This window comes from Salvia miltiorrhiza, chromosome 3, assembly GCF_028751815.1.
Source record: "Salvia miltiorrhiza cultivar Shanhuang (shh) chromosome 3, IMPLAD_Smil_shh, whole genome shotgun sequence".
Taxonomy (NCBI): domain Eukaryota; kingdom Viridiplantae; phylum Streptophyta; class Magnoliopsida; order Lamiales; family Lamiaceae; genus Salvia; species Salvia miltiorrhiza.
The window spans coordinates 52,623,436-52,645,479 of NC_080389.1; the positions used below are offsets into that span (position 1 = coordinate 52,623,436).

General features: G+C 39.0%; 3 protein-coding genes and 1 pseudogene across 3 annotated transcripts; 2 read left to right on the top strand and 2 right to left on the bottom strand.

Moving 5' to 3' along the window:
- Positions 1–2,718: 2,718 nt before the first annotated feature.
- On the bottom strand, positions 2,719–5,511 carry LOC131014318 (uncharacterized). The gene is made up of 2 exons (XM_057942249.1): positions 3,598–5,511; positions 2,719–3,515 (listed from the first exon to the last, which is right to left on the bottom strand). Exons 1-2 carry the CDS (start codon positions 5,506–5,508, stop codon positions 2,793–2,795), a joined length of 2,634 nt encoding a protein of 877 aa, XP_057798232.1. The 5' UTR covers positions 5,509–5,511; the 3' UTR covers positions 2,719–2,792.
- An 875-nt stretch (positions 5,512–6,386) lies between these two features.
- On the top strand, positions 6,387–6,936 carry LOC131018980 (uncharacterized). The gene has a single exon (XM_057947665.1). It carries the CDS (start codon positions 6,412–6,414, stop codon positions 6,934–6,936), a length of 525 nt encoding a protein of 174 aa, XP_057803648.1. The 5' UTR covers positions 6,387–6,411.
- Positions 6,937–8,084: 1,148 nt separating this feature from the next.
- LOC131014319 (LOB domain-containing protein 25-like) lies at positions 8,085–8,854 on the bottom strand (annotated as a pseudogene).
- An 8,445-nt stretch (positions 8,855–17,299) lies between these two features.
- On the top strand, positions 17,300–21,730 carry LOC131014320 (uncharacterized). Its single transcript, XM_057942250.1, has 12 exons — positions 17,300–18,174; positions 18,284–18,486; positions 18,610–18,807; positions 18,890–18,961; positions 19,100–19,195; positions 19,438–19,517; positions 19,637–19,712; positions 19,806–20,016; positions 20,094–20,293; positions 20,423–20,531; positions 20,641–20,730; positions 20,801–21,730. Exons 1-12 carry the CDS (start codon positions 17,664–17,666, stop codon positions 21,538–21,540), a joined length of 2,586 nt encoding a protein of 861 aa, XP_057798233.1. The 5' UTR covers positions 17,300–17,663; the 3' UTR covers positions 21,541–21,730.
- Positions 21,731–22,044: the final 314 nt, after the last annotated feature.

Genomic DNA, 22,044 nt, shown 5'->3' on the forward strand with positions numbered 1-22,044 from the left:
GAGTGGGATGAGTCATGTAGAAATGCTTTCAAGAATATCAAATCTTACTTGATGCAGCCTCCTGTATTAGCAGCACCTGTGCCAGGACGCCCCTTGATTTTGTATATTGCTGCTCAAGAACGATCCATGGGAGCTCTGCTTGCGCAAGAAAATGAAGGTGGAAAAGAGAATGCATTATACTACTTGAGCAGAACAATGACACCAAATGAGTTGAAATATGCTCCAATTGAGAAGCTGTGTTTGGCATTGATTTTCTCCATCCAAAAGCTTAAGCATTATTTCCAAGCTCACACTGTCCGCCTTATATCCAAGGCAAACCCTTTAAAGTTTGTGATGTCAAGACCTGTTTTATCGGACAGGCTTGCACGTTGGTACCTCCAACTGCAACAATTTGAGATTGTGTATGTTCCTCAAAAGGCTGTGAAGGGACAAGTGTTGGCAGACTTCTTAGCAGACCACCCAATTCCGGCTGAATGGGAGCTAAGTGATGACCTCCCGGATGAAGATGCACTTGTAATCGATGTCGCCCTACCATGGTGGATGTTTTTCGATGGAGCATCTCATAAAGAAGGTGCTGGTGCCGGGATCGTGTTCGTGACACTAGAACATCAAGTGTTGCCATTTTCCTTCACTCTAACTGAGAATTGCTCTAACAATGTAGCAGAATATCAAGCTCTGATCCTCAGTTTGGAAATGGCGTTGAATATGCAGCAATCTCACCTCAAAGTATATGGTGATTCTAAATTGGTGGTTAATCAAATACTTGGACTGTATGAAGTGAAGAAACCTGAATTATTGCCATACGTCAAGTATGCTCGCAAGATCATTGAGTGGCTTGGAGATGTGGAAATCGAACATGTTCCAAGAAGTGAAAATTAGCAAGCAGATGCCTTGGCTAAACTCGCGTCTACCATAGCTATGATCAGTGGCGAAATTCAAATTCCAGTGTGTGAAAGATGGGTTATACCACCTATTTTTGAAGAAGAGAAATGCGAAGAAATTGAAAGTCATCTTGTTGAGGTCTTCGAAATTGAGGAGGAAGATTGGCGCCAGCTGTTGGTCGATTACTTGAAGTATGATAAATTACCAAATGATCCACGTCGAAGGGTTGACATTCGACGGCGCGCCACTCGTTTCATTTTCTTCAAAGGGACGCTTTATAGGAGGTCTTTTGATGGAGTATTTCTCAGGTGCCTAAGTAGTGAGGAAGCTGCTAAAGCCATGGAAGAGGCGCATTCTGGCATTTGCGGTGCTCACCAGTCAGGTCCAAAGCTGCACTTCCGAATCAAGAGGATGGGCTACTACTGGCCAACTATGGTGAAAGATTGTTTGGATTATGCGCAAAGATGTCAAGCCTGCCAATTTCATGCAAACCTCATCCATCAGCCGCCCGAACCACTACACCCCACGGTTGCGTCCTGGCCTTTTGATGCCTGGGGCATGGATGTTGTTGGTCCATTGACAAAATCATCAGGGGGGCATTTATACATTTTGGCAGCGACCGATTACTTCTCCAAGTGGGCTGAGGCGATACCATTAAGAGAAGTGAAGAAAGAGACCGTTGCTGAGTTTATCAAGACCAACATCATCTATCGCTATGGAGTTCCTCGCTACATCATAACTGATAATGGAACACCTTTCAGCAACACGGTGATAAACAAGCTTTGTGAAAAATTCGGCTTCAAGCAACGGAAGTCATCGATGTATAATGCACCGGCAAATGGGTTGGCTGAAGCATTCAACAAGACTTTGTGCAATCTGTTTAAGAAAATTGTTTCAAAATCAAAGCGTGACTGGCATGAACGTATTGGGGAAGCATTGTGGGCATATCGAACCACCTATAGAACTCCTACGCAGGCAACGCCTTACTCTTTGGTATATGGGGTTGAAGCTGTCATTCCTCTCGAGCAACAAATTCCCTCTTTGAGAATGGCCATTCAGGAAGGGCTAACTGAAGAAGAAAATGCACGTCTGCGTCTGGAGGAACTCGAAGCTCTAGATGAGAAAAGGCTGGAAGCTCAGCAAAAGTTAGAATGCTACCAAGCTCGCCTCTCAAAGTCTTTCAACAAGACGGTGCGAGTGCGTTCTTTTCAAGTTGGAGATTTGGTCCTCGCTGTGAGGAGGCCAATCGTTGTCACTCATCGTGTTGGAAACAAATTCGTATCAAGGTGGGATGGCCCATATGTTGTCAAGGAAGTCTACACAAACGGAGCATACAAGCTTCTTTCTGATGACAACGTCAGAGTTGGGCCTATCAACGGCAAGTTCCTGAAACGTTACTATCCTTGAAAGGTGGTAGAAGTTGAAGCATGTACATATATATATAGTTAAAAAAAAAAAAAAAGCCAAAAAAAAAATGAAAAGCAGAAAACGCCAAAAAATGAGTCAGATGAAGAAAAGCAACAAAATGGAGTGTATGAAGACAGCTCCTTGACGCACGAGCCTAAACTGCATGTTACTCCTGGCCCGCATGAGTATAAACTGTGCACGGCACCCAATCTCAAACACTTGTTGATCCTATGAACTACGTTTTGACTTGATCCCTTTCAAAAGGGTACGTAGGCAGCTTAGATAATTTCTAAGTTCAGTCATAAGTTGTGTTTGACTCTTTTCAATTTATATCATCAAGTTATGATTTAAGTTGATTATGTGAAACCAAAACACGTTTCATTCCAAAATAGCAAAAAAAATCAAGTCATCAAAAGAAGCACAAGCATCGGGAGAAGATGTCAAAATATCCATGACAAACCAAATGAGAATCATCAAAAGAGGAATGATAAAAATGCAATATACTAAGCAAAAGGGTCTTGATCTCTCAAAATCTGCTGCATAGACTCTAGTGAAAGCTTCAAGGCTTCCAAATTCTTCAAGACCTCATCATTTCTCGAAGCCTCCTCAAGCTTGGCCAGGTCTTCCTTGAGTACCTTGATCTCACCACGAGTAGTCTTGAGTATCAGGCTTCGCTGCTCCAAAGACACCAATAATTCTTTCTTGCGTTTCTCCAACTCATCAAGATCCGCTTTTAAAGCATCACAATTCGCAGCATCCTTCTTCTCTTTGGCAAACTTCTCTTGAAGGCAAACCTTGACCTCTCGAACTTTGAGTGTGTGGCCTTCATTGATCTCATGAGAAGCCGACCTTACTTTATCAAAAGTGGTGGCTTTGGAGAATAGTTCATCAATACTATCTTCAAGGTTGGAAAGGTCAAGACCACAAATAATCTTCATACGGGAAAGGCCACTCCGTATCTCGTCTTCAAGCGCCGATAGAAACTCGACTTTGGTTCTCTCAACCTTGTCACGAAGCTTTCCCCAGATGATCCTGCAGCACGACTTGAGTTCATCATCGATCATGCGTGTGGCATTGAACTCGGAAGGCGCCCCACATGATGGCATTGGTCGGGGGCGGGATTGTTTAGCAAGACAAGGAATCTCGTTTGACTTATTGGATTCAATGGATACACAGTCGATTGGTGAGCCCTTCTCAAGATTATTTCCAAACACTTCTTTCAAAGTCTACAAAAGGGCAAGAAGAAGATGCAATTAGAATGTGGAATTATATATCAATACGAAAAGAAGATAAGAGATGAGGAAAGACCTTGTTCACATCGACATCCACTAGAGTTGGCTCTTCCTCAACGTGACCCTCGGCCGGTTTTGAGGACCCCGCAATTCTCTTCTTTTTCCAATTACGCTCAGAATTGCTACTACCAGAATCAGCTATGAGGGTGGTAGAGACGACCTTCCTCTTTCCATCTTTGGAGTTGATTGCTTCTTCCTGATCTTTTCTTTTAAAAGTGATATGAGCCGGAGAAGAGATTTTGTTTTCAGAAGAAAATCTGTACGTCATATCCCACCAAGTCTTATAGTCGACTGAACAATGTATCTTCATGTCCAAAGAAGATCGGGGAAAACATGCCCTTGATCGCGATCTGTGCAGCAAACACATGCGCCAAAGGTTGAGACCTTCTTCCAGAGATGTCCTTCGAATGTTCTGAGTAAGGCTGCTGGGTACGATTTGGTAATAGCTAAATTGACGGCTGAAGCGGTGAGGACCATAAGACTCCACGATGAAGTGGTCATCCAGCCGGCGAACCAAAAAACTCGAGCGAATAGCCATGAAGAAGCATTGCTCAATCTCTCTTGTATTTTCACCATCGACATAGAAAATGTCATCTTCCTTGGTGAATGTGGTACAATTCCAACGAATCGAGTTGTACGACTGAATTCGTTCGCGGCACGCAACAGGCAGATAATACTTCGCAGCTCCTTCGCCTGAGTATAGAGTCATCCTGGCGACACCAAGGCTTCTTGGAAGGGGAATGTGAGTATTGAAATAGAGCGCTATCCAACCATATATGAAATGAAAGGGTAGCGTCACCGGGACAAGAGAAGGCTCCATAGAATTAGAGATAGTGTTCAACCCTTTATAGATGCTGGCTAGAACTGGAGCTGTAAGGGCAACTTTCTGTTTGCACGCCATCAAACTTGCCATTTTGAAAGAGGTTGGTCTAATCGACATGGCGTCACCATCTGGAAAAACAAAGATACACAACCAGCAAGCTATATGAGCTGCCAAGTACATAGTGGTGTGATACTTGTCACTAGCATCAAGCTCGATGAATGGAGCCCTTTCTTCAGAAGACCATGATTGATGCGCTTCAAATGAACCACTCGGATTATGAGTCGATTTGGGGCGTTGAGATTTCTTTGCCCTGCGAGCAGGAGGATGAGAATACTTTGAAGCTTTCTTCGACCAAAATTTGATCCATTCATCGATAGAAACTGAGCTCTTAGGATCCTTGCCATCACGATGCTTAAGAGAATAGTAAGCAGAGAGTAAATATCTACAACTCAAGGGAATGAACGGGTTGCCAAACTGATCTTTGCCAAGAATCTCTTTCGCGCTTGGTACAACCTCATCATACAGTGTCCCGGTACACGGAAGCCCTGATAGATACTGTAAATCCCATAGAGAAATAGACATCTCGCCAGATGAAGTGAGAATGGTGTTCGTCGCAGGACACCAAGCTTCACAGAACGCTTTAACCATCTCGGGCTGGCAATCATAAGTGAAAAGAGAGGCATAAACTGCATCATAGATACCAACAACTCGGAGTTCATTCCCGCAGCGGCTAAGGATATCTTCAGTCCACTCCCAATAGCCTTCAAAGAAATGAAATTCCCCACGAAAGCTTGTAACCCTTCCCCATTTGGCATCTTTATCGATGATCCTTCGCCTCAAAGTCAATAGAAAATTGGACTCCTTGCTTTGCCAAGGACGGGCCGGATGCAATGTATGAGCTTTCGACGCTTTGTTCAAATTGATCTCGCTGGTCCATTCCGACTGATATAGAGAATTCAAAAGTTTGGGCCAAGGTTTCACATAGTGGCCTATCAATGCTGGAAATACTCTTAGATGCGTGCCCATTTCCGTCTCTTGCTCATCATCACTCAAAATCAACAAATAATCTTGACCCTTGACCACAATATCTTTGAAGACCACCATCGTGACACTGCAAGGAAGCAACAAATCCAGACTTAGAAATTTATTTACATTTAAATGAAATGTGAATTAAATTCAGGTCAAAATAAAATGTGGCAATCTTAAATTCTCAAATATATATATATATATATATATATATATATATATATAAGAGATAAGAAAAAATTTTAAGGGTAGGCCTTAATTAAATTGGGTCTCATTGGGAGTACTATAAAAAAAAAAAAAAAAAAAAAAAAAAAAAAAGATAAGAGATAGAGAGAGAAAGCCCAATAGCCCATTTTCTATTCATCTCCCATTTTAAAATAAAAGCCTATCTCTCTATATATATATATTTTTTTTTCACAAAAAAAAAAAATCGGCCCATCTCAAACCAATTACCCTTAGCCCACTTCCTACCATATCTCTTTCACAAAATTAGCCCATCTCCCACTATCTTTTTCACAAAAATCAGCCCATCTCTCCTCTCTAAAAAAAAAAAAAAAAAAAAAAAAAAAGAGAAAAACGCAGATCAAGAACTAGCAAAGGTTGGTTCATAGTGGTACCTCTAACTGCCGAAAATAAAGTCACCGACCACCGTCCCTCGGACCGAACACCGGCGTCCGTCTCCAAGCTGTATGGAGTCTCCGTTATAGCTGCTCACCGCGCGACACAGTCCCGAAGCTCAGCCACCGTCGCTCTTCCCCGCCTCCGACGAGTCAGCCGCCGTTGGTCCACCGACGACGAACTTTCGGTCCTTTGAAAAGACCAGCTGTATCGACGTGTCTGCTACTTCAATGAAACGAGGTCGCCGAACGACTGAGAAGCGCCACCGTCACACCATCGTGTCTCCTCTGCCCGCTCCCTTGACTGTCCAAAACATCCGATTTTTTTTTATAGCAGAATATATGTATAGAAGTAGGGAGAGAGATGGGAGAATTCTTGAAGAGAAGTGAGAGCGTGAGAATAAAGTGTAGAGCGACGGATGAAGATATACTGTTGAATTTAAGCAAGAAGAGGAAGGTTTTCTCTAAGCTCGAAAATGACAGCTGCGGCGAGGAAGAATTGGCGGAGAATTCAGTGTTGCCGGCGGTGTCTAGAACTTCAAGTTGTTCTAAACATGAGAACTCAAGTGACGTCGTAAAGATGAGCCTTAGTTCGCCAGATCTGGAGAATGCTGGTTCGCACTCCGAGGGTTTTGAAACGGAAATTTCCACGTCCACTGGACTCGTTTTCAGTAGAGAGGCGACTCCAACTAGCGAGCTTTACGGAGACTCGGAGCATGTCCTATTGCAGCAATCGCCGTTCGACGCCTTGACTGTCAAAAGCCTGATCTCTCCTTCTTCGCCGGAACTGCTGACAGCACACATCGTCGACGGCACTCGACGAAATCAGCAGGAACTCGACAGCTATGTCAGCGAAACAAATGGTACATCAAATAAGAGAACACCATGAGTGTTCAATGGCACGAGCTCAAGAAAAAAAAAGAGGAAAGAGAGGTGAGAAGATTCACCTTGATGAAGTTCAGTCGTTCCTTGCCAATGTTGTTCCTACCGCCGTTGGTCACAAATGATAAACCAAGCTGTCGGTGATTCATCAACAGATGACAAGAACGCAATAAGTTAGCAGCCATTCACGCCGTCGTCTCCGACAAGTTGCCATCGAAGAACGAGAAAACGAGGCACCGCTGCCCCTACCCTATCCATGCAGAGAACAAATAAGAATGATGAGATAACAGCTTGTAGTAAGCCAAAGACAGAAGCTCGAAATGAAAGAGAAATGGTGAAAAGGAACCAACCTCGATGTAACACGGTTTCTGCGTCGTCAATACAGCCCTTTCGCTGCTCGAAAACTCTCGACCCCTTTCGCCGGCGCCTTACGAAAACAGCAATAAGCTAAGTTCTCGTCCTCCGATCACCTTCGACCCTTCGGCGGCACTCCGCGAGAACTAGAAGTAAGCCTAGCTTCGTTTTGAGAACTATAGCTATGGCTACTATGGCTATCGAAGGAGAACTCTTAGAGCAGGCTGCGTAGAAGATGATAAAGAGGGACTGCTCTGGCTATGAAATACAAGAGAATGCACGCTGCCCAAGTTCAGATGGAATGAAACTAATGACAGAAGAAGGCTTTATTTATAGGCAGAGATAGCTACCAAACCCCTGAACTTAGCCGCCGAAGAGTGGAGTTCCAGCTATTCTTCCAGCTATGAAAGGCCCTTTAAAACAAGCTGCCAAAGCTTAAAAAGGATTACATTTAATACAACGAAGGACGTTTATTTGCTGTCAAAAGTGCTTATACGCAACTGAAAAGCTAAAGTTGTTGCATGGGGTCATAAATGGGCCTAAGAAGAGTAAGGATAATTGGGCCTAGTTTAGTCGGCTTTCTTTCCCGAATGGGTGCACCACAAAGAACTCTGAAGCATTAGACTTACGACCGCTGAAGGTAAGGAAGAAGTTATTTGATCTTCAACTGCCAGCTGATAAGTACGTAGATCCCGAAGAAGAAGAAAATTTGCAGTCATGCAGGTGAAAAAACTGATCTTCCGGTGGATGCTTCAGCTTCTGCTGTGTGTTTAAGGGGTTCCATTGGTTTGGCTGATTTAAATGAACCCATTCACATTGAAGAAGCAACAGCTCCATCATCAATTGATTTCCTAGGCCTCCTTCAGAAAATGGAGAGGTTAAAGCCATAAACCAGCATGCTAAATCAACTGCTAGTTTTTTTAAGTGTAGCTGGAGAACCAGTGCATGTGCGTGATGGAACTTCAAACTTCAAAGAAGCCCAATAATCCGTTCCCGTGTTTGGGTCGACAAAACCCGAGTTGTTTCCGGAAGACGGGGCTCCGTTTTCGGTTGCGAAGCGCATGATGTGAGCATTGGTGGCGTCGAGCTCCTGCTGAAGGGTGAAGACCTGGCACTGAAGAATGGCGATGGCCCCCACACACAGCCGTAGACGGGATCTTTCAGCCGATCTTCGGCTTCGTAAACCAGCGACTTCACTGTGTCCTCGCGCTGGTGAGGCGGGATCTCGTTCAGCAGCTTGCTCACGTTGTTGGCGCCGAAGATCTTGTGCACGTTCACGAACTTCGTCGGCTCCTCCGCCGTGAAATACGCAGCGAAGATGCAGCCGGATAGGCATCTCCGCCGCAGGAATTTGCAGGCGGCGCACGGTGGGCTTGAGTAGCTGCTCGAAGATGATGAAGAAGAAGCCATGATTCTGCAAAGCAAATCTATTCTAAATGGGCCTAATGATTCAAGTTGATTTGAACAAAACTCATGCAAAATGGGCCAAGTTGATTTATTAAGCCCAATATGTCATGCTTTGATGAGTTCCATGTGATATAATCAAGAATTTTACTCGAATGATTCAAGTATAAAGCCCAAACTTTAATTAGTGGGCTAGGATGCTATATAGCCCAAGTTGTTAAGTTAAAAAAAAAAAAAAAAAAATCAAGTCGAGAACTCCTAAATACGAGTATAAACTATTTATAAATCCAAAGAAATTTAAGAACTCCTAAATACGAGTATAAACTATTTACAAAATTCAAAGAAATTCAAGAACTCCTAAATACGAGTATAAACTATTTACAAAATTCAAAGAAATTCAAGAACTCCTAAATACGAGTATAAACTATTTAAAATTCCAATCCAAATTGAAGAACTCCTAAATACGAGTATAAACTATTTACAAAATTCAAAGAAATTCAAGAACTCCTAAATACGAGTATAAACTATTTACAAAATTCAAAGAAATTCAAGAACTCCTAAATACGAGTATAAACTATTTACAAAATTCAAAGAAATTGAAGAACTCCTAAATACGAGTATAAACTATTTAAAATTCCAATCCAAATTGAAGAACTCCTAAATACGAGTATAAACTATTTATAAATTTCAAAAATCAAATGAAGAACTCCTAAATACGAGTATAAACTATTTAAAATTCCAAAATCAAATGAAGAACTCCTAAATACGAGTATAAACTATTTAAAATTCCAATCCAAATTGAAGAACTCTTAAATACGAGTATAAACTATTTACAAAATTCAAAAAATCAAGAACTCCGCGATAAGAGTTTAAACTATCAAGATATATTTCGAGACTCGTCTATTACCAAAGGCATTTCGTCTATAAACAAGTCTCGATGGGGCAATTTGTAGACAATTAAATTGTCGTCGAAATAAATCGTGCCACGTGTAAATTCATGAATTAAATATTCAATTATATTTTCTATTTTATTAAATGGGATTTTATTCCTAATTAAATAGATATATATGATTAATATTTAATATAATGAATTAATGGGCTTATTGGCCACTTAAGGCCCTAAGGCCCATGCATGAAGGCCCAAAGCCCATAAAGCCCATGAAGCCCATCTCTAAAATCTATAAATAGAGGTGTTGGGGTGCTCATTATAACAACGTGAAGGAACGGAAGATTGAAGAGCATAAGAATTCTCTCTAGTATCACAAGTAGAAGAGGCGAAGAATTGGAGAGTTCAAGTATTCAAGTATCTTGAAGAATTCTATCTAACGTTCAAGTCTCCTTCAAATCTTCAATCGTTTGAGTATTCAAATCTTCAAGTATCCTTCGAATCTTCAAGTATTTGAGCATTCAAATCTTCAAGTATCCTTCAAAATCTTCAAGTATTCAAGGATCTTCAAATCTTCGAGTATTTCTTCAAATGTTCAAATATTCCTGCGAATCTTTGAAGTGATCTTCAAGTATCCAAAGAAATCAAGTTCAAAAGCTTCAAGGCATTCTTACAAATTCTAAGAATGTTCTCAAATCAAGTCAAGTTCAATGTTCAATCCAAAATCATGACTTAAGTCCTTTGGATTGGCGTCATCAAAATAAGTATTTCAAGAACCTTCGAGTTTATTCAAGAATCAAATGGAAGAGAAGAATCAGAGGATTAACTAGAGATTGCAACTCGCATAAATCTATCTTCAAATCTATCAAATTATCTTTGTAACACTTTTGTATTTTATCAAATTGAAATACAAAAATTTGTGTTTACAGGGAGTATTATTTGAATTATATTATTATGTAATTTGATCAAATATACAAAAATAAATGTAAAAGTTTTAGTTTGGAGGGCTTCATGCCTTCACCTGCCCCACCAATGACTACGAGTCTACCGCACACGTTCTTAGTCGGAGACAATGGACTATTTTAGCTTATTCCATATTGATAAAAAAATAAAAAAAATAAAAAACACTAACCTATTTTTATGTAAATATATCAATATAATTTTAATGAGATGATTTAAAAATAATTAATAAATAAAATAATATAATCATATCTTCTACCCTTCCATGCGCGGCCAACCCTTTGTCAATTCCCCCAGTCCTTTGTTAAAGTTGCGCCGCCATCACCGCCGCTGCCACCACGACCACCTGATGCCTCTCCTCACCTTCTTTCGTCTCTGCCACTGCCTCTACCATCACCACCCCACTATCTCTCCCAATGACGAATTCAGAATTTTTAAATTGGGAGTGTAAATAATAATTTCATAAGCATAAAACTAAAATATATTTAATGTTAAAAATAGTGCATCCTAAAATATTGTTAAAAATACAAAAGAAAATTACTTAACTATCTAATTTGTCTCCCGGACAGTCTTCATTTCTTCAAAACGTTTCACAACCCCGCCATTGGAAACCTGTAGAAACACATATTTCTCAAGGAAAGTAACCAAACAATTATTTAGAACTTGATCTCTCATGCTATTTTGCAACTTATTCCTGACATAAATCATTCCAAAAATTAATACCTTTAATTATATTTGAATTACCAAAAAATTGAATGAGAGAGAATTTTAAGATGGCACAGAGCAGCGTGCCTACAGCAATGAACGAAGTTGATTGTCGGAACAATAGAAGCAAAATCAATCGCCGGAATTTGGTATTTGGTAACGTCTGAAGCTGCGCATATGTTTCTATTCTTTTTTTTAATGTTGAATTCCCAATTCAACTTGTGCAGCCTTTTGTGTTTAATTAAGAATTGTTTTGATGTGATGATGGGCTAATCGTGTAAAAGAAAGAAATAATGGATGATCGGCTTTTCAAAAAATTGGGCCAATATATAGAAGTTACAATTTTAATTTGGGTAATTACACTTTGAATTGGGGGTGCATATTTTAAATTTAAAATAATTATATATAAATATTAATACTGTTTTTTTGGTTTTGTTTTGGGATGCAGTTGCACCCCCTAGTTCTATATTGGATCAGCCACTGATCTCTCTCTCTCTCTCTCGCTTAATTATCTGCCATTCGCCTCCATCGCCCGTCGCGATCTCTCTCTCTCTCTCTTTTCTTTGGGTTAAGGTGCAGATAGGCCCCTCAAGTGGAGGCCCTTAGAGCATTTCAGTCCACTTACTAACTGTGTGTGCAAATTGGCCCCCGAACTCAAAAAAACGGTGCAGATCGGCCCCTCTGACTTAACACCGTTATGGGCCGTTAGTCAAGGGGGCTATCTGCACCGTTTTTTCGGAGTTCAGGGGCTAATCTGCACCTTTTAACTTTTTAATTAATTCATCTCTCTCGCTCAAAATTTGATCGTCGTTGTCGCTGATTCAAGCTCCGGCGAGGCCGGCGGAGGGCGCCGCCCCTTTCTTTCTCTCTTGGGCCCTAAACCTCGGAGCTTGCTCGACTGCACACGCTTAGCGTCAAGGACGAGCCCTAATTCTCCCATTCCGTCGGAAATCGCCGCCGCAATATCCGGTGAACCCGCCGCCTGGCTTTTCTCGATGAGGAGTCGCCTAGCTTTTCTCGATAAGGAGTCGCCTCTTTCTCTCAAATCTGGCGAAATCCGGTGATAAAGGCCGACGATGCTCGTCGCCATCTACGCTATCGGCGTGCTGTTGAAGAAGGACGCCTTCAAATCAGAGACCATGGCCAACATGATCTCGATCTCGATTGGGGTCACAATCACCGCCTACGGCGAGGCAAAGTTCGATTCGTTGGGGGTGATTCTGCAATTGGGGGCGGTGACGTTCGAGGGAGAATTCGAGTTTTCATTTTGATTATGTGATTTTCGGGAGCAATGACGCCGATTTGGAATTCCCGATTTGGGGCTTGGGAACTTGATTTCGTGATTTTCCTCATCTGACGGCGATTGACGCCGGAAAAGTTGGTCGGAGAAGATGAGATGTGATTTTTTTTTAATGAACGGTGTGCAGATTAGCCCCTGAACTCCAAAAAGGGAAAATGTGCAGATTAGCCTCTGAACTCCAAAAAAACGGTGCAGATCGCTCCCTCTGACTAACGGCCCATAACGGTGTTAAGTCAGAGGGGGCGATCTGCACCATTTTTTTGAGTTCGAGGGTCAATCTGCACACACAGTTAGTAAGAGGACTGAAATGATCTAAGGGCCTTCACTTGAGGGGCCTATCTGCACCTTAACCCTTTTTCTTTTCTCTGCCACCAAGCACTCCCTGCATGCCATTGCTCCACCATCACAACAGTGGAGGGGCGCCGTCGTTGAGAAGAAGTGCCAACACCGTCTTCTTTTCGCGTCGCCTTTCGTGGATCTACTGCCACTTTTCTGTGCACCATCACTATATAACAATTGCAACTATTGCACACTTTTTACACGATTACACACCTTTTTGTAAAAAAAATAAAGAATTTTGCAAAAAAAGTGTGTAGTTGTAAAAAAAAGTAAATACAATTTTTCGCTACTATTACACGATTTGACAAAATTATGTAATAATGAATTTTGCACTGTTACACGATACAAGGATATTTTGGTAATATAAATTATTATTTTCATATTTTGTTTTACTATGTACTTTTGATTGGAATATGGTGCTACCTCTTCATAGTTGTGTTTAAATAAATTAGAACAACTCACTCAAAATAATACCCCCTCCGTCCCAACAAATATGAGGTGTATTTTCTGGGTCGTCCCAATAAAGATGCGTTGTTTCTTTTTGTGGTAAAAATGAAGCAATTTAAAGTCTTAATTAATAAAATTAATTACACTCCTTATGAATTAAAAGACAAAACAATTAAAAAAAAGTAACTATATTTTTTTATCTTTTATTTATTAGTTATCTTTATAATACGAAAGTGACTATTTTTTTTAGACTACGAAAGTGACTATTTTGATGCACAAAATTTCAATTTGCTCCAGCACACCATGTACATGGATCTTAGTACCCGACCTACGACCCATCATTTATATAATGTGTAAGTGACGGTTCTTTTAGAGGTGACCGTTTTATATGCATGTGTTAAGAGTGGTAGATTGGTTAATGTATGAATTCGAAGGTTTAAAATTTGAGTTTACCGTCACACAATCTTTAAATTATTTATTCATTTATATAGAAAAAGAATACTTCCTTCGTTTACGAGAAGAAGTCCTAAGAGAGGTGGACACAAACTTTAAAAAAAAATATTTGTTTATTTACTAAGTGGAAGAAGTTAATGAGAGAAAGAACAATGCAAATTAAAAATTGGTGAGTCCATGAATGACATTATGTGTAAATAAGTGGGAATCTTAAGGGTAATAGTTAGTGAGATTATTTACAAAAGATAGGTTTAGACATATTGACATATTATCGTGGACGAACGAAAATGATAAATTATGACTTTTTTTCATGGATAGAGGAAGTAACATGTATGCATGTGTTAGTCTAGCGGTAAAGTACTTAATATTTGAGGCGAAAAGACATAGGTATATCTTTAGAATTTTGTTCAAAAATAAAGAAAAAGTAACTATTTTTATGAATAAAATTCTTAAAATTATTTATTCAACAACAAAGAAAAAGTGACTCTTATTATGAATAAAAATGAACGAGTTGGACGAAAAACAAAATTTAAATATATATACTAACACACAAAGTCTATATATATATATATAATAGAGAAGGTCTCTTGTGCAAAAGTCTGTACAGTATGGACCACTCACATAGACATGAGATATGAGCATCGCACAAACGCTTGTACAAAATCATTTGTGTAAATAAAATCATCATATGAAATTATATACAGAAATCTGAATACATAATTTTTTCCTACTCTTCTTGTTAGCTTAATAGTGTACTAGTCTTGGTAGCTTAATAGTGTGGATCGTGAAGATGAGAACAAATAGTTGGAGTCACGGGTGGTTGGAAGAATCATCACAAGATAGCATAGAGAAAAGTAAGCAAACAAACAAGGCGTAAACATATTCTGCTGTCGCCTCTCAGAAAAATATATGCATCCATTGGCTTTCTAAGTATTCGCTTGAATCCCCACCACTTTCATACAAATTAAATCAGTTCATTCAAAAGTATTATATTTCCACAAACATCCAAATATCGTATTATCTGTTCAATAACTCTCCGCCAGAGAAATAATGTACGCCCCAATAAATATCAGATATAATTAATGTTTTTTTTTTGTACAAAAAAAGCATCCTATATAATGTGCCGGTGGTGTTAGATATCCCTCACTTTCGGACGTATTTAATCTCTTCGTTAAGCATTTTTTTCATATATATCTTAATTATGATGTAATTACATGTGCACAGTTTATACGTGGACTATTTATTTTTTATTTGTATTTATTTTTTGTTTGGCGGTAGTCACACAAATAAAACTCTATTCGTTTGATTTAGATAGTTCATTTTATTTTTCACAAATATTTAGAAAATATAATTATTCTTTAAAAAAATAGTATGTAATTTATATGTAATTGTTCTACTTTGTCAATATTTATTGTTCCACATATTATCTTCACAAACATTAAAAAAAGTCATTTTAATAAAAGAAAATTTTGAAAAATAAAGAAAGTAGATTATAATATGGCATTGATCCCAAAAAAGAAATACTGGAAACTAATTTTCTAGAACAAATTAAGTATAATATTGATCACATTATATTTTTTTTCAATATTTTATAATATTTCAATTCAGTATAATGGTTCTTTCCACTTTCATAGCTCATAAGATATCATCATTAGTAGGGATGACAGTGGATCTTGGACCTGGCCCAAATTGATCATGAATTGAGATCCGTTTTTCAGGATCTGGATCTTAATTTTTTGGACCACACGGATCTGGATCTCAATATTTAAAATGAATTTGGATTTGGATCTTGAAATTTTAGATCTGGATCCGACCCATGGATCCGTTTTATTTAATATATATTTTATATTTATTTTATTAATAATATTAAATATATTACAAATTAAAAACAATACATTATGTCTTAAAAGAAACCCTAAATTCTCCTACAGTAGCTGTACCATGGTCCATGGATGATGGAGATTTTTTTTTCTTAGGAAATGTAATTTGGAAGACTTGTTATCATTGACTTGAGTATTGAGATTTGTTTATTTTGAATTTTTAGTGACTTATTTTTATATGTTGAAACTTTGTATTGCGTGAATATGTTTTGTACAATATTTTTTATGATGAAACTAGATATTGTTGATTTTGTGACGTTTTCTTTAAATTTAATTTAAAAACAGTAGATCCATGGATCAGGACCCGTGGACCCGCGGATCTGACGGATCTGTATCTGGATCTCAAATTTTCAAATTCATTGAATCTGGGGCGGATCTGCATCCCATAAATTAAAATGGATTTGGATCTGGATCTGATATTGATGAGATCTGATCCAAATTCGGCCCGCTGCCATCCCTAATCATTAGGCAAGTGAGAAAACATATCTTCTATTTCTTTTTACACAAAAACTTGGGTACAACGTGGTGTACCGTACAATCGAGTTGGCTCGCGCCTAACATAATGTTATTTATAAGATTCAGGTCAGGATACGAGTTTGGATCAAAGTGCGGGTCATGGTATAAATGAGGGTGCAACCTGATTGTATGGTACATCCAGTTGTACCCAATACCACCTCTTATTTTTAAAGGAAAATAACAAATTCTTACAAGTTTTATATTATACTTTTTTTTAAGTTAATATTAAAAATATAGTTCGAACTTTAATATTATGGCGACTTTTTAGTTCGAATATATTTATAAAAATTACAAATAAAGTCTAAATTTATTTATGTTGTTCAATTTATAATTTGAGTCAAAATTTCGGTCAATTGACGGGTGACGTGGGTCCCCGAAGGCCGACTTGACAATAAAAAAAATTACATTAAATTCTTTATCCCACATCAGTTCCAAAATGTCATATTTTACATCAGATTAAAATCTAAACTCTTAAGTGAAACAATGATATTTGAGAGTTGATGTGGTGATAAGAAATTTGATGTAATTTATTTTATTTTATTTTATTTGCCAAGTCAGCTTCCGGCAAGCCACGTCACTTTTAGTTGGTTGGAATTTTGACTCTGACTATAAACTGAATTAAGTGATAAGTTCAGGCTATATTTCTATTTTTTGTAAATATAAAGTCACCATAAAATCAAAGTATGGACTATTTTTTAATAATCACCTTTTTTTATACAGTGGAAACCTGCAACTACTACTACTACTGATGCATTACAGATAAATTTCATTTTTGTGTAATAGCTAGAAAATTACACAAAAGAGGAAAAGCTTTGTACCCAAAATATGTAAAAAGCTACTTTCTTTTTCCAGGCGGTTATTTATAAAATGCCTTACTTCGAAATAATTTATCGAAGTTCTAAACTGCTATTAAAAGACTTCATATTTGTGATTAACATTTTCCAGTTTAAGGAGTCTATCAAACAAATTCTGAGTCCAAAAATAAATTGGGATTTCTTTAGAGAAACACTACCCATGTGATACTGTATACTCCATAAAGTATTAATTGAAAAAAAATCCAAATACCTTTTGAGAAACTTACAAGTTCAGATATATATCACAAGTTATTTTCAAGAATTTATAAGCTGAGATTGACACTCTTGTAGTAAAATATACTCTTGAAGACAATGACATCCCATCCGCGATCCTTCTTTAGCAAAATTCCAACTCTCTCTGTCTCTCTCAATATGTATAAGATTGCAAGTTCACCTTGCTGTACGCAATTAATCTCGTACCGGTTTCAATATAAACCGAGCAATAATGTAATAAATAAATATCTTATGATTTTCCTAACAAAAGACCTTTCTTAGTTGTAGTAGGTGTGCATAAATCTGAGTATTAGTTACAGTCTTACCTTAAACTCCAATATTTTTCGACCACATTTCTACTCTTGTACCTCCATTTCTTGTTGATCATTTGCCACAGTTGTTGGATCCCAGAGCTGATCAACAATGAAGAATTCATTGATGCTTGCTAAACTGTTACCGACGATGCTTGTACTGCAACTATGCGGATACGTCGTGTGCAAAGAGTGCACCAACACTCCAACTCAATCGCACACTCTGAGATACCAGCTGCTGACATCCAAGAACGAGACGTGGAAACACGAGGTGCTCTCACACGACCATCACCTCACGCCCACCGATGATGCCGTGTGGTCGAGCTTGTTTCCCAGGAAGATGCTGCGAGAGGAGGACGAGCACACTTGGGCCATGATGTATCGCAAAATCAAGAACTCCGGCGGAGCCAAAGGCTTGCTCAATGAGGTGTCGTTGCACGATGTGAGATTGGACCCCAATTCCTTACATGGGAAGGCTCAACAGACTAATCTAGACTACTTGCTCATCTTGGATGTCGATAGCCTGCTCTGGAGTTTTCGCAAGACTGCAGGTTTGGACGCTCCCGGCAAGCCCTACGGCGGCTGGGAATCGCCGGACATGGAGCTTCGCGGCCACTTTGTCGGTATCCTCCTACATTTCTTCATTCATATATATACATATACTCTGTCTGTTCTGTTCTTGAGATTCATTCCGAGAGTTGAGTGAAATTTATTTGATTATATAAATTGAAGGACACTATTTGAGCGCGTGTGCACAAATGTGGGCTAGTACTCACAATGAGAGCCTCAAGCAGAAAATGGATGCCGTAGTTTCTGCTCTATCAGCATGTCAGCAGAAAATGGGAACAGGGTATCTTTCTGCTTTCCCCTCGGAGTTCTTCGACCGTTTTGAAGCTATAAAATACGTTTGGGCGCCGTATTACACCATCCACAAGGTATTACTGTCTACTGCATTTAGCGTTGTGTAAGAAGGTCTGACGGGTCAAGATCAGTCACACGGTTTTCATGTTTTAAGTGCTCGTTTAAGTGCTGGTCCTCATAGTTCCCAACTTTGATAGATATTGGCAGGGCTTTTGGATCAGTACACTCTGGGTTGCAATGAACAAGCTTTGAAGATGGCTATATGGATGGTTGAGTACTTCTACAACCGGGTGCAGAATGTGATAGCCAAGTACACAATCGAGAGGCATTGGACGTCGTTGAATGAAGAAACTGGAGGCATGAACGATGCTCTATACAAATTGTACAGCATAACTGTGAGCTTCACTGATCTATTGTGTGCTCTACCTTTCCATATTAAGTCTGTGGAAAGCATTCATTGGTGATGTTGTTTTGCAGGGTGATCAGAAGCACTTGACATTAGGCCATCTGTTTGATAAGCCATGCTTTCTAGGAATGCTAGCTATTAAGGTATTTCATCCAATAACACTCCATTTTATACTAACATACATGATAAATATGATTTCAACATTGGAAAAGTTTATGTATATAGCCATGATCTTGATGTTTTTTCAGTCACAGATTAATACAATCTTCTTATTTATTTAGGCTGATAGCTTATCTGGTTTTCATGCCAACACTCACATTCCCGTGGTTATTGGATCTCAAATGCGGTATGAACTCACAGGCGATCCATTATATAAGGTATTATAGTTTATGGACAAAATAAAACAGAAACTGTATTAATAATTTCCCTTTTATTGATATCACCTTTCAAGCATTTTTCACTCTCATCACACTTTGATCATCTGTCATAAATTTTGAAATAAATGGCTGGGAATTTGGAACAAAAGCAGTTCTTAATCATCAAATTTAGAATTCAAATTACTAAGGTATAGAAGGCTACTGTCCATTTAAAAACATTGAGGTTTCTCTATGTCTGCCAGGAAATAGGAAGATTCTTCATGGATACTATTAACTCCTCTCATAGCTACGCCACGGGAGGAACATCTGTGAGCGAGTTCTGGTACGGACATCAAAAATCCGAATCAGCATGTTCATAAGTCCTATTTCCCCTTGAGTGACTGCTGTGCCACTAATTAAAGTAACAAACCTGTCTGTATTTCCCTCTTTGATTCTGTCTAGGTCTGATCCAAAGCGTCTAGCTGATACACTGCAGAAGGAGACTGAGGAGTCTTGCACGACTTACAACATGCTGAAGGTGTTGTCTATTTACTATGTTTTAGTTTCTAATAGTGTAATATCATATAGATATGTAATGGATGTAACTAAAATGGTGGTTGTGAACCTATAGGTTTCGCGGAACCTGTTCAGATGGACGAAGGAGATGGCGTATGCAGATTACTACGAGCGAGCTCTAACTAATGGTGTGTTGAGCATCCAAAGAGGAACTGAGCCTGGGGTCATGATCTACATGCTACCCTTAGGCCCTGGTGCTTCCAAGGCCCTCACCTTCCACAAGTGGGGAACGAAATACGACTCTTTCTGGTGCTGCTACGGCACAGGTACAAGCAAGAAAACAGGATTTGGTGTTTCCTTGTGAAGCTTTGTTTTATTTTATCATGTTCTTTCTTGGCAATAGGAATTGAATCATTCTCAAAATTGGGAGATTCAATATACTTCGAAGAGGAAGGAAATAGTCCAGCTCTTTACATAATACAATACATAAGTAGCTCTCTCAACTGGAGATCGGGAAAACTCACCCTCAACCAGAAAGTAGAGCAAGTTGTTTCGTGGGATCCACGCCTTCAAATCACGTTTACTTTCACCTCATCAGAAGAGGTATGTATTTCTGATGCAAAACTTGACAAAGAACTCAAACCACAAGAAAGTTGCCTTATTGCTGTACATCTTTCACCTCTAGTCGAATTTGGACTGAAAAACTAGGTATCTTTTCACTTGTTTTCTCAGCAAACAGCAAATGGAACATCTACTTTGAACTTCAGAATACCTCTCTGGACAAATTCTAAAGGCGCAAAGGCAATGCTCAACGGCCAAAATCTGCCCCTACCATCCCCTGGTGAAAATCATTTAGGCCTAGTAACTTCTCAAATAGATATATATATATATATATATATACATATACCTTAATAACTTAAGAAATTTTTTCATTTCATTGCTCAATGCAGGCAGTTTTCTATCAGTCTCAAGAAACTGGAGCCCTGGTGACAAAATTACTTTCGAGCTGCCTATAAGTCTAAGGACAGAGGCAATCAAAGGTATAAATGTAAACCAACCAAAACTTTTGTATCTGCCTTTGTGCTAACAAGTATTCTTGATGATCTTTAGATGACAGGCAAGGATACTCTTCGCTTCAGGCAATATTCTACGGCCCCTACCTCCTTGCCGGCCTTTCTCAGGGCGACTGGGACATTAATGCAAAATCGGCCACTGCATTTGCAGACTGGCTCACTCCGATCCCATCTGAGTACAACTCTCAATTGATATCTCTGTCTCAAGGACCCGATGCAGCGATACTCTTTGTCTCAAACTCAAACAACACGATAAATATGGCAAACGTGCCTCTCAGAGGAACCAATGCTGCTGTAAGCTCAACTTTTCGCTTCATTTTGAAAGATGGTGCTCTTGGAAACTTTACAACGCGATCAGATGCTATTGACAAACTAGTTGTGCTAGAGCCGTTTGATCTTCCTGGCATGGCTGTCATGCATCATGGAGAGGGGAAGGCTCTACGAGTAGCACATTCAGCTGAGGGTGATGGAGCTGTGTTTCGCCTCGTTGCTGGACTTGATGGGAAAGATTCAAGTGTCTCCATGGAGTCTAAGGATCAGAAAGGTTGCTTCGTTTGCAGCGGCGCTGACAAGAGCGTCAAGCTCAGCTGCAGAAGCTCTGGATCACCAGATGATGGATTGTTCAAACAGGCTGCAAGTTTCACTATGAGACAAGGATTCAATCAGTATCATCCTATCAGTTTTGTGGCAAAAGGGATGCAAAGGAATTTCCTTCTGTCTCCATTACTTAGCCTTATGGATGAATCTTACACAGTTTACTTTAATATACATTCATGATTTGGGAGCGAGGTCAAATAAATTCAACTTCTCAAAGGTACCGTGAAAATACGTTGAACATAAAAAAATAGTGAAAAGAAAACAGCAAGTTTCTAGTGACTGATTTATGATGCATCTCATGTCCTAGTTAATCATATCGTATTCATGTTTCAACTTTTTTCTCTTATTATCATAATGTCTTTTTCAATTATGTCACAACTTTTTTTTGTTAACGTTGTACACACTACAATATTTTTTCAATAATGTCACGAGGCATGAATTTTTGCATTGAAAAACTCACGTGGTATGTCAGATCAAATCTAAGTAACACGTAATCTATATATTAATAGAAAAAGAGCCTAAAACATCCTAATACACAACTTGTGGATTGCATATTTTATCCCTGTTACATATTTTATATTATATATTTATAAAAAATATAAATCTATTTGATATATATTACTATAGGGGAGCGCTCCAATGAGACCCTCTATTTTTAGTGAGACCTGAGGCACGATCGCGTGC

Excerpts from the sequence above, each read along its gene's own strand:
- LOC131014318 (XM_057942249.1), bottom strand. The coding sequence starts at position 5,508 with ATGGTGGTCTTCAAAGATATTGTGGTCAAGGGTCAAGATTATTTGTTG. Across the intron at positions 3,516-3,597 it reads TGGATGTCGATGTGAACAAG|ACTTTGAAAGAAGTGTTTGG; the intron begins GTCTTTCCTCAT and ends GCCCTTTTGTAG.
- LOC131018980 (XM_057947665.1), top strand. The coding sequence starts at position 6,412 with ATGGGAGAATTCTTGAAGAGAAGTGAGAGCGTGAGAATAAAGTGTAGA.
- LOC131014320 (XM_057942250.1), top strand. The coding sequence starts at position 17,664 with ATGAAGAATTCATTGATGCTTGCTAAACTGTTACCGACGATGCTTGTA. Across the intron at positions 18,487-18,609 it reads CGTATTACACCATCCACAAG|ATATTGGCAGGGCTTTTGGA; the intron begins GTATTACTGTCT and ends CAACTTTGATAG. Across the intron at positions 19,518-19,636 it reads ACATCTGTGAGCGAGTTCTG|GTCTGATCCAAAGCGTCTAG; the intron begins GTACGGACATCA and ends GATTCTGTCTAG.